This window comes from Biomphalaria glabrata, chromosome 2 (genome assembly GCF_947242115.1).
Source record: "Biomphalaria glabrata chromosome 2, xgBioGlab47.1, whole genome shotgun sequence".
In the NCBI taxonomy this organism is placed as follows: Eukaryota; Metazoa; Mollusca; class Gastropoda; family Planorbidae; genus Biomphalaria; species Biomphalaria glabrata.
The window spans coordinates 32,707,177-32,719,382 of record NC_074712.1 but is presented as its reverse complement, the minus strand read 5'-3'; the positions used below and the strand labels follow the sequence as shown (position 1 = coordinate 32,719,382).

The 12,206-nt window shown below is 32.6% G+C and overlaps 1 protein-coding gene across 8 annotated transcripts in view; it reads left to right on the top strand.

Moving 5' to 3' along the window:
- The window catches only part of LOC106055319 (regulatory-associated protein of mTOR-like), a 47,571-nt gene that overhangs the window by 20,032 nt on the left and 15,333 nt on the right, over positions 1-12,206 (top strand). For 5 of the 8 annotated variants that reach the window (XM_056020124.1, XM_056020125.1, XM_056020123.1 and 2 more), the window contains 11 exons: positions 1,262-1,345; positions 1,444-1,554; positions 1,668-1,742; positions 2,032-2,097; positions 2,228-2,326; positions 2,416-2,508; positions 2,822-2,962; positions 4,817-4,961; positions 7,879-7,944; positions 8,150-8,200; positions 9,932-10,158. In XM_056020124.1, coding sequence (XP_055876099.1) covers positions 1,262-1,345; positions 1,444-1,554; positions 1,668-1,742; positions 2,032-2,097; positions 2,228-2,326; positions 2,416-2,508; positions 2,822-2,962; positions 4,817-4,961; positions 7,879-7,944; positions 8,150-8,200; positions 9,932-10,158 — 1,158 coding nt within the window. Of the gene's footprint in view, positions 1-1,261; positions 1,346-1,443; positions 1,555-1,667; positions 1,743-2,031; positions 2,098-2,227; positions 2,327-2,415; positions 2,509-2,821; positions 2,963-4,816; positions 4,962-7,878; positions 7,945-8,149; positions 8,201-8,715; positions 8,740-9,931; positions 10,159-12,206 lie in introns of all 8 variants that reach the window. The other 3 variants (XM_013211525.2, XM_013211544.2, XM_013211551.2) reach the window with 3 other exon arrangements.

Here is a 12,206-nt window from a genome sequence, read left to right as displayed (position 1 = left end):
AATGTCACGTGGTAAACCAGGCAAACCTAAAGACTTCTCAACCACCACTATGATTAGTCATCTACGCTCGAAACACCCAGACTTATTCAACGAAATGACTGCATTGAAATCAGCATCAAATAATATCACTGCCTGTGCCAGTACGTCTACGAGCTCCAGTGATTCGTCAAGCCTCACACACAAGCAGCAACCAGGGATTAAAGAGGTCTTAGACAAAGCTAAATTGTGGGATATTAATAGTGATAATGCTAAACGCATTCACTTGGCCATAGCAAAGATGATTGCAACTGACATGGAACCTTACCAAGTAGTTGAGAAGCCTGGATTTATTGGACTTTTAAAAGTACTGGAGAAAAGATACACTGTGCCTAGTCGCAAATATTTTACAGAACGTGTTATTCCAGATATCTACGACAATATTTCCTCAAAGCTTCGTGAAATGCTATCTGATGCTAAAAGCATCGCTTTCTCAACGGTCACTTGGACAGCTGATAATACCACCGAATCATATTTTGGTTTAACTGCCCATTGGTTGAATGAGTCATTTGACCGAAGCAGCTATGTTTTGCATTGTACAAAATTTAATGGCCAGCATACGGCTGCAAATTTGCTGTACTTAAGATATTTACTAAGCCATTATCTGTATTAGATACAAACCAGAAGCGGTTTGTGGCCTTTAAAACACGAGCCTAATGACAAGTTGATGGTGTCAAATACATGAACACAAACATCTACCCACTATACAACTTAGATTGTACTTAAGAAAGATTTACGCTATAAAACCAAGAGTGAACTTTACCTTTGAAAGATTTACATTAGTTACATATATGTTTATATATTCTGCATGAGTTATCCCACATTCTACTTTACAATACATACGCACACACCATCTCATGTTACAAAGATTAGTTTATGATAAGCATATCTGTAAAAAAAAATGCTGTTCATTTTAATTTATCAATCAGTGATAGAGTTTAAAGTAAGAAAGTAAATAACAAAATAATATGAATATAGGTAAGTTATATAGAAGATTTGCAAAAACTTCAGTAAAACGAGCTGTTAGAGTCATGTAGGTATCCGGCTCCGGCCGAATATCTAATTGTACTATCGGGTTATATCCGGCTCCGGCCGGATATCAAAAAGTACTATCCGGTGCACCCCTAGTATTAGACTGTGGTTAATTTACCTCTTTTCACCTCATTTTGTTTTCCTGTAAATTGTAAAGTACTATACTTTCAAAACAACTGCATTATTTGTCTAGGTGTTACTGAGTCAAGTTCATAGAGTTCGGGCGTTAGATTTGTTAGGAAAGTTTCTGGATCTTGGATCATGGGCAGTCAACTTGGTGAGTTGTAATTATACTTGACTGATATTTTTAATGAATTTTCTTTTTTTTCTTTTTTACCTGTTTAAGTAAACATTTTTATTTTAAATTTTCAACAGGCACTTTCAGTTGGTATCTTTCCTTATGTTTTAAAATTGCTACAAAGTTCAGCCAAGGAACTCAGACCACTTCTTGTCTTTATATGGGCCAAAATTCTGGCAGTTGATCCAGTAAGGCATAAAATTATACACAGAAATGTCGAGTTTTACCTGTAAATGTATACACTTAGTTAAGTTACAGTTTAAAGCAGTTTGTACTGTATTTCTTAAATTTTTGTCCACAGTCCTGTCAAACAGACTTAGTCAAAGATAGTGGACATAAATATTTTCTGGGTTTGTTATCTGAAACCACTGCAGCTGTAAGTTTGAAATTGATCTTTAGACATTTCTTGTTAGACAATAATGAAAGAAATGATACTTAAAAAAAGTCTTTTAATCTTGATCTTAATACTTTTGTTTATTCTTCTGACTACTTTAATATTTTTTTAGTTCAAGTATAATAATGAACTTTATTATTGTTAATAAATTGGATAATTTGTTTCCATTTCTGTAAAATATTTTTGAAAAAACATTTTCAATTTGATTAGCTGTAGTAAGTACTTTTTACTGATTAAACATAAATAAAAGAAAAGATAAAATATATTTCAGCCGGAACATAGGACAATGGCAGCATTTGTCATGGCAATCATTATGAACAATTATGCCCCAGGAAGGGTAATGAAAAACTTAAAAATCTTTTGTTATTGTAATATAAGACTCAGAATTAAAATGCTCTTATATCATTGTGGACATTTGTCAGTGCTTCGCTGTATTTTAAAATAAACAACTCCCATCTTTGTTTTAGGAAGCAGCACTGAAAGACAACACCATTTCAACATGCCTTGAGCAGTTAAGTGATCCAAATGCTCATCTTAGACAGTGGTTGGCTCTCTGCTTGGCCAAGGTAGTAAACAAAATAAAAACTGTAACAAACATGTTTTTGTATAAATGTTAACCTGATTAGACTAATTGTCTTATACACTTGTGTTGTAGGTGTGGACTAATTTTGACAATGCTCGTTGGTGTGGTGTACGAGACCGTGCACATGAAAAGCTCTCCAAGCTTTTGTCTGACCCTGAGCCTGAGGTAAGTATTGTTTTATTACTGTCTCTCTATGAGCAATTGTTCTGTTTCTTTCTTATACATTTCTCCATAAATATTATGGGAATTCTGTTCACTGAACATATAAAGTTAATATTTCTTTATTTCTAGATTTAATTCAATTTCTATTCATCCATGTTAATTTTAGTGTTTTACTTTTTGGTTGTAGAGTCATTTTTGGGTAGAGTGAATAAAGTAATAACACTATCATTTGTTTCAGTATTTTCAGCACATATTTGAAATTCAATTTAAAGCTACTTATTCATTAAGATCTTTTCACTTGTTTTTGTTTTTTCAGGTAAGGGCAGCAACCGTATTTGCTTTAGGAACATTTGTGTCTAGATCTCCAGATCGTACAGATCATTCAGTAGCTGTAGATGTAAACGTTGGAAATCTTCTGGTTACCTGTATCACAGATGGAAGCCCACTGGTCAGGAAGGTAAAGTGATCTGAGCACACATTCACTGTATGGTAGAACTAGCTTTATACAATTTTCCTCACAGCTAGGGATTAATTCAGAAAAGGCAAATCCTCTGCAGGAAAAAAAATATTTCTCAATTCAGAAAAAATGATAGTACCAGAAAAGAGTAAAAAGTTTGCCCTTTAAGTGAAGAAGTCTTACCCCCTCCCCCCTCTTTTTTTTTCCCAATGTAGCTGCCAGCATTAACCTCCTCAAACAAAATATTTTTTGGCCAGTGAGTTCTAGTAGGCCTCAAGAATAAAACATCTATTTGTGCTTCTCTCATGGAGCAGTCCAATAGGGACAACCCTTTCTACAATTTTATTTTCTCCTCATGTCTCCATACACAAATCACACACTGACAATTCTTCAGCTCATCAGTTCTAAATCTAGATTCAAATGTAAAAGTCTCTCCATATTCAGACATTTAAAAAGGGATACTCAGTGATAATTAAGTGCTGGTTTAAACTTCTTTATCACTTAAGCTTTTTTACTGTGTGGCAAAGTAAAATTATAAAAAGGGTGACAAAAGCCACATGGACCTTTACCTTATTTAAATTGAACTATTTCAACAAAAATGTCTCAGAAAAGTTGGAAAAATCTTAGAAGATATCCATCACCTATTATAACTATGTCAAGTTGTCTGGAAATGGGGGACTTCTGTTTACCAAGACTAGAACCAAAGAATATAAAAACTTGTTTGTTCATTACTCTTATCATATTGTATCAGAGATACTCGTTGACTAGGGGTGAGTGGCAAAAAATGCTAAGCTACCTATCAAGAGGGTGCGAGTTCGAATTGCGACGGTTGTGTTTGCTGATCACCTAAAGGCAGTACAGAAACCTTCTCCCAGATACCCATCCCACCAATTGTCCACAAAAGGGATTGGACCATAGTGCTCTGAGCATACAATAACATGAAAGCAAAAGCATTTTAAATATAGGATAAAGATATCTGTGTGTTGTTAGTCAGGGAACTTCTTTGTGTCTGTTCTCTTTTGTGGAATGTTGAAAAAGAGTCCTTGTAATCACAACAAATTTCAAATAAGGATAAATAAAGCAGCTTTAGTCTTGTATATGTATGGATATTTCATTGTGTAACAAATTTAAATTCTTGGGTGTTTTTCATAAGTAAATTGTGAGTGTTCATAAAAATGTTAGAAATACAGAGACACAACATTTAAAATATTTCTACTAGGAATAGTTTTTTTTTTTTTTTGTTATGTTACAGTGTTGACAACTTTTTTTTTACAAAGCTTATATCAACTCACTCAGTCTGTCTGGTAAAAGTTTGTACACATTATTTCTCCACACTTAATCTTGGATCAAGCTGAAATTTTGCACAATTAATTCTTTTACCTGACAATACAAGAATCAATAAAAAAAAAACAAGTAACCAATTAGTTAATTAACTATTGGTAATTAATTATTTATAATTATAAGAATTTGTACTTGACTGAAGTAGTGATATAAGCTGAATTAGTCCCATTTTTAGGTCGTTATATGAGTCTTAGTGAACACAACATGAAAATAGGACGCGACTATAGAAACAATAGATAACTATACAATCTTCCATGTTCATAGGCTCTCCACTAGCAGATTGGTTGCCATGTTGGCTTGAGCCATGAGTTCTAGTTCAGGTCGTTCCCCCGCACTTTTTTTTATTTTTATAAATGCTTTTTTTTCTATTATTAGTCTAGATCTATTACAAACTTAATTACATGACTGATCCAAACTAATTGATACAACTATGCTTAATCTAAGCTTTGTTGTTGTTTTTTTTTTAAGTATTTTTTTTATATTTTCTTGTTTTATTTATTAATATTATTTCAGGAGCTTGTTGTGGCCTTTGGTGGGTATGTGTCTGTATATATCTCCCAATTTGTAAATCTTGTCAAAAGAATCCAAGAGGAAGAGAAAGAGAGAATGGCTATGTCTCTTGACATGGCCAGTATGTTTGCTCCTCCAAGACCAGTTGGTAAGTCTCTTCCATTAATTCATCTAACTTGATTAAACTTTTTAAAAAAATTGATTAATTATAATACAATGTTTTTTCTTATTTTGTTCTATTTAACAATAAAACATTACTTAGCTGTCTTTTGTTTAAAGAAATTGATTAATTCAAAATGTGGTTATCACTCTATTGTGTAGGTTCTGTTTCAATCAGTACAGATATAAAGCAAAATTATCCCAAAATTAAATATTTTGAAGGACACTATTTTGTATGCAATTAATGATGGCAACAAAGCTTAATCTAAAAATAAGATGAATTTGTACACAGTTTGAAGACTTATTAATGAGTGTTTAGTTATCAGATCAAATAGATGAGATTAAATCAAGGCACCATTTTCAACTTTAAAAATTTACAATTAATATATACATATTTTAATTAATTATGTTGAAAAAGTATTGTACAATTAATGTTAAAAAGTAAATTATAAATGATGCAACTGTCAGTTGTTGTTGTTGTTGTTTTTATAAACTTTTATCATTATTGATAACATTATTTGAAAAAAAAAACAACACATCTTACTATGTAAATATCTCAGTCTTTAATCAGTACTTCAAATAGTATATATTCTTCTTCTTCTTCTTCTTCTAGCCAGCTTTATTGCTGCTGAGCTGTGAGCTCTTTTGCAGACTGTGCCAAGGAAAAAAAGTGTGCTGTTTTCTTCAGTTGTTCAGCACTGCTGTACAGGGTGTTGGTTATGTTGGGCTGTAGTGGAAGTAGGGTCTGCCTAAGGTGGATTAGGGAGGGGCATTCAAAGAGGATATGGTTTACGGTTTCAAAGGGGTGGGCGCAATGTCTGCAAAGGGGTAGTTGTGTGGAGTTTATTTTGTTCAGGTGGTAATTTAATAGTGGTGTGTGTCCTGTTCTTAGTTGAAAGATTGTAGATTGTTCTTTGCGGGGGAGGAAGTTAATACTGTCCAGTTTGTTAGGCGTAGTCATTTCTCTGTACATGGCTCTGCCTGTGTTTCCTGATGCCCATTGGTTGAGCCACTCCTCTTTGTGATTGTTGACTAACATTGACCTTAGGGTGAGGTAGTTAACAGGTCTATCTGGTTGTTCCATAGTTGAACCTGCCTTTGATAGCTTATCTGCCTTTTCATTTCCCATGATGCCAATGTGTCCAGGGATCCACTGTAGTGTAATATTGATATTTAATTTTGATATCATCTGGTGGATTATCACACTGAGTGTTGTCAACTCTCTTGGGCTGTTTGAGGTGCTGCTGTATATATAAAGTCTTCACAAAATAAATATCTGTTTAATTTAATGATTTTTAATTTAAGTTTTGATTATAATTGTTTTTTGAAAATGTTTTCAGCATAACTAACATCTTGGAATATAATCCATAATTCTATCTTGTTTATTCAAGTTTGTGCTTTCTATATTTTTTTTTAAAGTACAATTTATAAAATAGTTACAAAAATAAAAGAAAACAAAATGAACCAAATGGTCTGTTCATGTTTTTTTGTTTTTTTTCAACTCTTCAACCGTAATAGTTTTAATTAAAGTGAATTTGGTTCTATAGAATTACTTATAAATAGATTTAACTAATCAGCATAAATATTTTTCACTAACATAGCTTGTAATATAATACATTTTTTTAAAATAAAATTTCTAAGCCAAAAATATGTGCATTAAATAATCTAAGGTAAATGTACTAGTTGTATCATTAATAAAAAGAAAAATAAATTATTACATTTTGAAATATCTTTTAAAATCAAGCTATTCTATTTCATTTTCAGCTTTCAACAAATCACAAATCAGCTATTTTGATATTGCTAATTTGCTATAAGCAAATATAGTTCTAAACCCTCTAGAACCAGCCAATTAAGGCTGAGCATTGCTTTTTTCTTTTATTTGCTCTTAAAACTCTGCTTTATTTAATGTTATAAAATCAGTTGAATAGTTTACATTGGATAATCAGTTTCTTTTAAATATTGATACTTTAAAATATAGCACATGTTTCTTATAATAACTCCAAATCTGACTTTCATTCTAAATTTTCATACTACATATTTGCTTATTACGTATTTGTATACTTCTCTTGGTGTAATAGTGCATGGATCTTTTCTTCAAAACCTAATTTCCCATGATAACTCAGTTGTATATATGAGAGGTGTGTGTCTGTTTATGCTTTCTTCTCTGCTTAACATCTTTGGAAGGCTGTATTATCTCTTGACTATTTCAGGATAGAAAAAATACCTGTGTTAAGTTTTATCTTAAATAACTTATTCTATTGTTTTACCATCTATGAATCATCTTGATTTATTTTTACTTCTGATCAGTGTTAGTGGTTGTTGTTTTTTTAAATCAATTTAAACAATCAATAAAGGTTATCAGTTTTATTTCTTGTTCAAAGATTTTAGTAGACATATTCTCTGTTTCAGCTTCCATATTTATATACATCCTCCCTAAACTTTATTGATTACTTATTTTTATTTCTTTTTAATATAGCCAGATTTTTAATATTTAAATGAGTAGAATTTCGCAAGTTTTTCTTTTTCTTCAGATTTTTTAGAATGTGACTAGATAAAAAAAACAACATCCTGGTACTTAAATTTAAAACATTTTACATTTAGTTTCCTAATTTACTAGATGTAAATATCAATGTGAAAAGAATCTTAAAACTAATTTATGTGATTTTTCTTTTGACATATAAATATATCAGTTATCAAAAATATCTCCATAGAAAGATACCAATGAATGCAGTGTTATCTTCTAAAAGCCTCTCATTATTTCTCTCAACATGTTTGGTTTGCTAGTATACTCCTTGGTGCTGATACATGAGCAGTGAATTCACTCAACACAAAATCAAGAAAGATTTAAATGCTTAATGTATTCATTATTAGATTCTTCCCAAGTTTCACTTTACGTTTTTTTCCAGATAGTTTTGCAAGTGGTGGAATGAGACGGAGTCAATCTCGCGGAAGCTTTAAAAGCTTAACTACTTGTAAGCTCTCTTTATCCAACTTTGGTTGTAGTCTTTTGTTGTGGCCTGAAACATTTGACACTTGAGACATAACTAGACATTTTGGTAGCCAACTTAATTTAGCCACTGGTGTTTTCCATTCAGAACACTCATTAATTCAAATGCATATTAGCCCTTGTTTCTCTGTTGTCCTTTTACCATTTTGTTTTCCTATCCTCAATTTCAGCATATGTTATTGTCAGAAGAAGATCACGGATTTGCAGTCTTTCTGAATTTTGTATACATAACTTAAATATTGATATTTTTTTTTATTGTGGCATTTTTGTTGACAGTCAGTTGATGGCTAACAATATTTTGTACTCTGAAATAAAACTAATGATGACTTGATAATTAACATCACTTTGTTTCTAATGAAATGAATAAATTTCAGTAATTTTGTAGTCTGTACAATAATACAGTTTTATTAATACAGTATCATTGTTGTTTATTAATATTACCAATAAGGCAGTGTTTCTCAACTTTTGGCAGTTTTCTAATGGAGAGAAGATGAAATTAAAGCTGGGAACATTTTTATACTTTTTTTTCTTTTACAATCATTGTCTTACCAAGTCCTCAGTTATTAAATCAAACACACACCAAAGATGTTAAGAATTGTCCTATGTAACCTTTTTTGTTTTTGTTTGACTTAATATTATTTGTACTTTTGAAGAGAGTAGTTGAGAAACACTGTCTTAAGGTTTGCATTTAAAAATACTAATCAATTCTTATGTCTTTCCTTTGACATTATTGTAGCCGAGAAATTGGGCATGTTTCGGGGTGAGCCTAGATGTGCTGCATGTTTCCTAATATTGACACTTTATATTGAGTGTTTGACATTATCTGTATCTATTAGCATCATGTAGCCTGTATGTACTAATCATCAGATAATCACTAGATAGTTATCTTAAACGTTCTCAATATCTATAAAAGGTATTGATTCATTGATATCATACTGAAATATTTCTTTCAGTTTTTCACTTTGTCTGCAATATGTTTTAAAGTATATTTCTGTGTTTGCACTTTTTTTTTTTTAATTTTTAATAAATCAATTTGAATAAAAAAGATTTTGCTATCTTCTTAAGCATCTGAAACTATTTTCCATGCTTACTTGGGGTAGGGACATAATTTTCAAGTTGGCAATCTGTGTTGGAAGGGGGAAAGTAGGCCTGAATAATTATTACTAGATCAGATCAGTGATTATTTTTGTCCTTATTAAAAAGGTTGTGTGATGGAGTGATATTTTGAAACCTAAATTTTACTTCCTAGTGATCAGTTTTATGCTAAAGCATCTCCAAGTGGCTGCCAATGATTAACCTAATGGTTGAGGCTGGACTGGCACAACCTTGACTAGATGGTTGAACTACTTGAATTACTTCAATTCTAATACACTATAAAACTTCACAGAATTTAGTTTTAATCTACAGATGTCTATTTCATATCAACTTCCATAAAATAGTTAAAAGCAAAATCTTTAAGAAGCTCATATAGTTCTGAATATTGTTGTGAATACTTCAAAATGGATTTAGGGATACAGAATATTAAAGAAGTTGTTGATTTATCATTTGTAACGTTGCAATACTTGTACAGTAATACATATTTTGTTAAATCTTTAGATGTGATGGATGTTTATTGTTAGCTTATTCATTTTTTTTGTCTTAAATTCCCCCCCCCCCTTTCAAGTATTACTATTAAAAGGATTTATGTTATATCTTAAACTATTTAGTAGTTATGAAGAACACAAAATTTTGAAACACTCTAAAACAAAAACCTTAACCTTTGGCCCATAAACATTGTTTATTAGTATTGAATTTCATTCAGTATTGCAATAGAGCCTCTAAAATCATTATTAACAATGCATCTCAGAACATTTGTTTTTATTTATTTTGTTAATATTATTTTCAATGCATCACTTTTAATTTTAAAATGAATTAGTATTATGTTAATCATTGTCATAACTTATGACCTACAGCTGCATCGAGTCATCAGCTGTCCACCATGACAACCTCACCAAGTACGGACAGTTTAGGAGACGAGCGACTTGTGATACGTCGTGTCTCATCAGGGGCTTCTATCACAGGTCATACATTTGTAACAGTGTATTCCTCCATGTGGCAGGCCTTGAATGAACTGGCAGCTGATCCTCACCCCCAGGTTGCTGTCATGGCAAAAAGTGTTGTTGATGCTGTCAAGAAGAAGGTGGGTTGACTAGCTGTTTTAATACCCAGCATCTCCTGATGATTCTAGTACAAAATTTTTAAAAGCATCAAAAGTAACAAATTTGAAAAAAATGTTAAATTGATAATACCGGAGGCGCAGTGGCTGAGCATCTGAAAGGGGGAACTTAAATGACAATACCATTTAACAGATAATTATGTCTACATTAGACATTTTATACATAAAAAAAAAAGAAAAGTTTCCCCTTTTCAGACCTTGTGATCTATGGGGCAGATGATGTTAAGGTCATCTGTTTCTTTGGCCAACGATTAAAGAGCAGGGTGTCATGTGGCCAGCACAAAAATCAAAAGTCTTTACTTTCCCCAACTAAAGTCAGGTACCCATTAGAGTTGGGTGGACTCAGGGGGGCACCCTTAAAATCCTGAAATTCCAAATCCCAGTCTTCCCAGAGATTGGAACCCAGGATGCCAGGTTCAGAAGCCAAGTGTTTAATCCCTCAGCCACCACACCCCCAGACATTTTATTATCACATAGAAATTCATCATTAAACAGTTATACAATGACTCATCGTGTCAAGTAATACACAATGGTAAGCTGACCAACCCTTTTCAAGTAAAAACAGGAGTAAGACAGGGATGTATGCTTTCGCCCTTGATATTTTTGCTGGTGATCGATTGGGTCATGAGACAGACAGTCTTAAATAATAAAAAAGGCATACAATGGACACTAACACAACATTTAGAGGACCTGGATTTCGCCAATGACATCTGCCTCCTCTCCCATGCACAACAAAATGCTCAGACCAAACTGACCAGACTCTCAGAAATAGTGAAAAAGACTGGACTTCTAATCAACAAAAAGAAAACAGAAGTTTTGAGGGTCAACAACAGATAAGAGAACACAATCATGCTATAGGGAGAGAACATACTTGATACAGACCACTTCACTTATCTGGTAAGTAGAGTTAGTAAAGACGGCGGAGCTGATGATGATATACTAATTCGGATCAATAAAGCTAGGTCTGCCTTTTTAACTCTTCAAACAATCTGGCGCTCTAAGGCACTATCTCTACATAACAAAATACGAATCTATAATACAAATGTTAAGTCTGTCCTTCCATACGGTTCAGAAACTTGGAGAGTCACTAAAACAAATATGGAAAAGCTCCAGACTTTTGTTAACAGATGCCTACGCCTATTATTTGGAATTAAGTGGCCAGAATAGATAACTACTAGCGATTTGTGGGAGAGAACTAGACAAAGTCCCATAGCCCAAGACATCACAAAACAAAAATGGAGCTGGATAGGACACACTCTGCGAAAACCAGCTACCAATGTTGCAAGGCAGGCACTTGACTGGTACCCACAAGGAAAGAGGAAAGTGGGCAGACCCAAGCAAACCTGGAAGAGGTCAGTCATCAGTGAAGCTGAGGGTACTGGAATGACATGGGAGCAGATGAAGAAAGCTACTCAGAACCGACTGCTCAGAACCCACTGCTCAGAACCTAGTTCAGTGGAGTGGTGTGCTTGCGGCCCTATGCTCCCCTGGGAGTACACAGGACTAAGTAAGTAAGTAGAAATTCATGCTTGTTCCATCTGAGGTGAAATATCTGAGGTAAAAAAATTACAAAGGAAAAATACTAAATAAAAACATTGGAAGTTTTTTAAAAAAAAATAATGGTTTACTAAAAAAAATTTCATACATGTTTTTTGTATTTTCCATCTTTTATTGCCCAAGCAGCATCCATTATAGTAGTTTATTTTAACAAAAGGAGGAAGTAGAGCTTGCAGTCAAGTAGACTCTAAGGCTTTGATTAAAGTGTTAATCTTTAGTTGGTCTCCCATTTCAGTGTTAAATAAATGTATAGTATGTATATTATTAAGGATTATCAAGGATAATGTAGAGAGTTACTAGTCAATGTATAGATCCCCCTACATCTTATGAGCAGACAATAAAATTGTAACTTTTAATATATCAGAATACAGAAGTACACATTTTAATGTACAAATTTACCAGAGATGTCAAATAAAATTACAATCTAACATTTCAACATACATTTACTATCAATG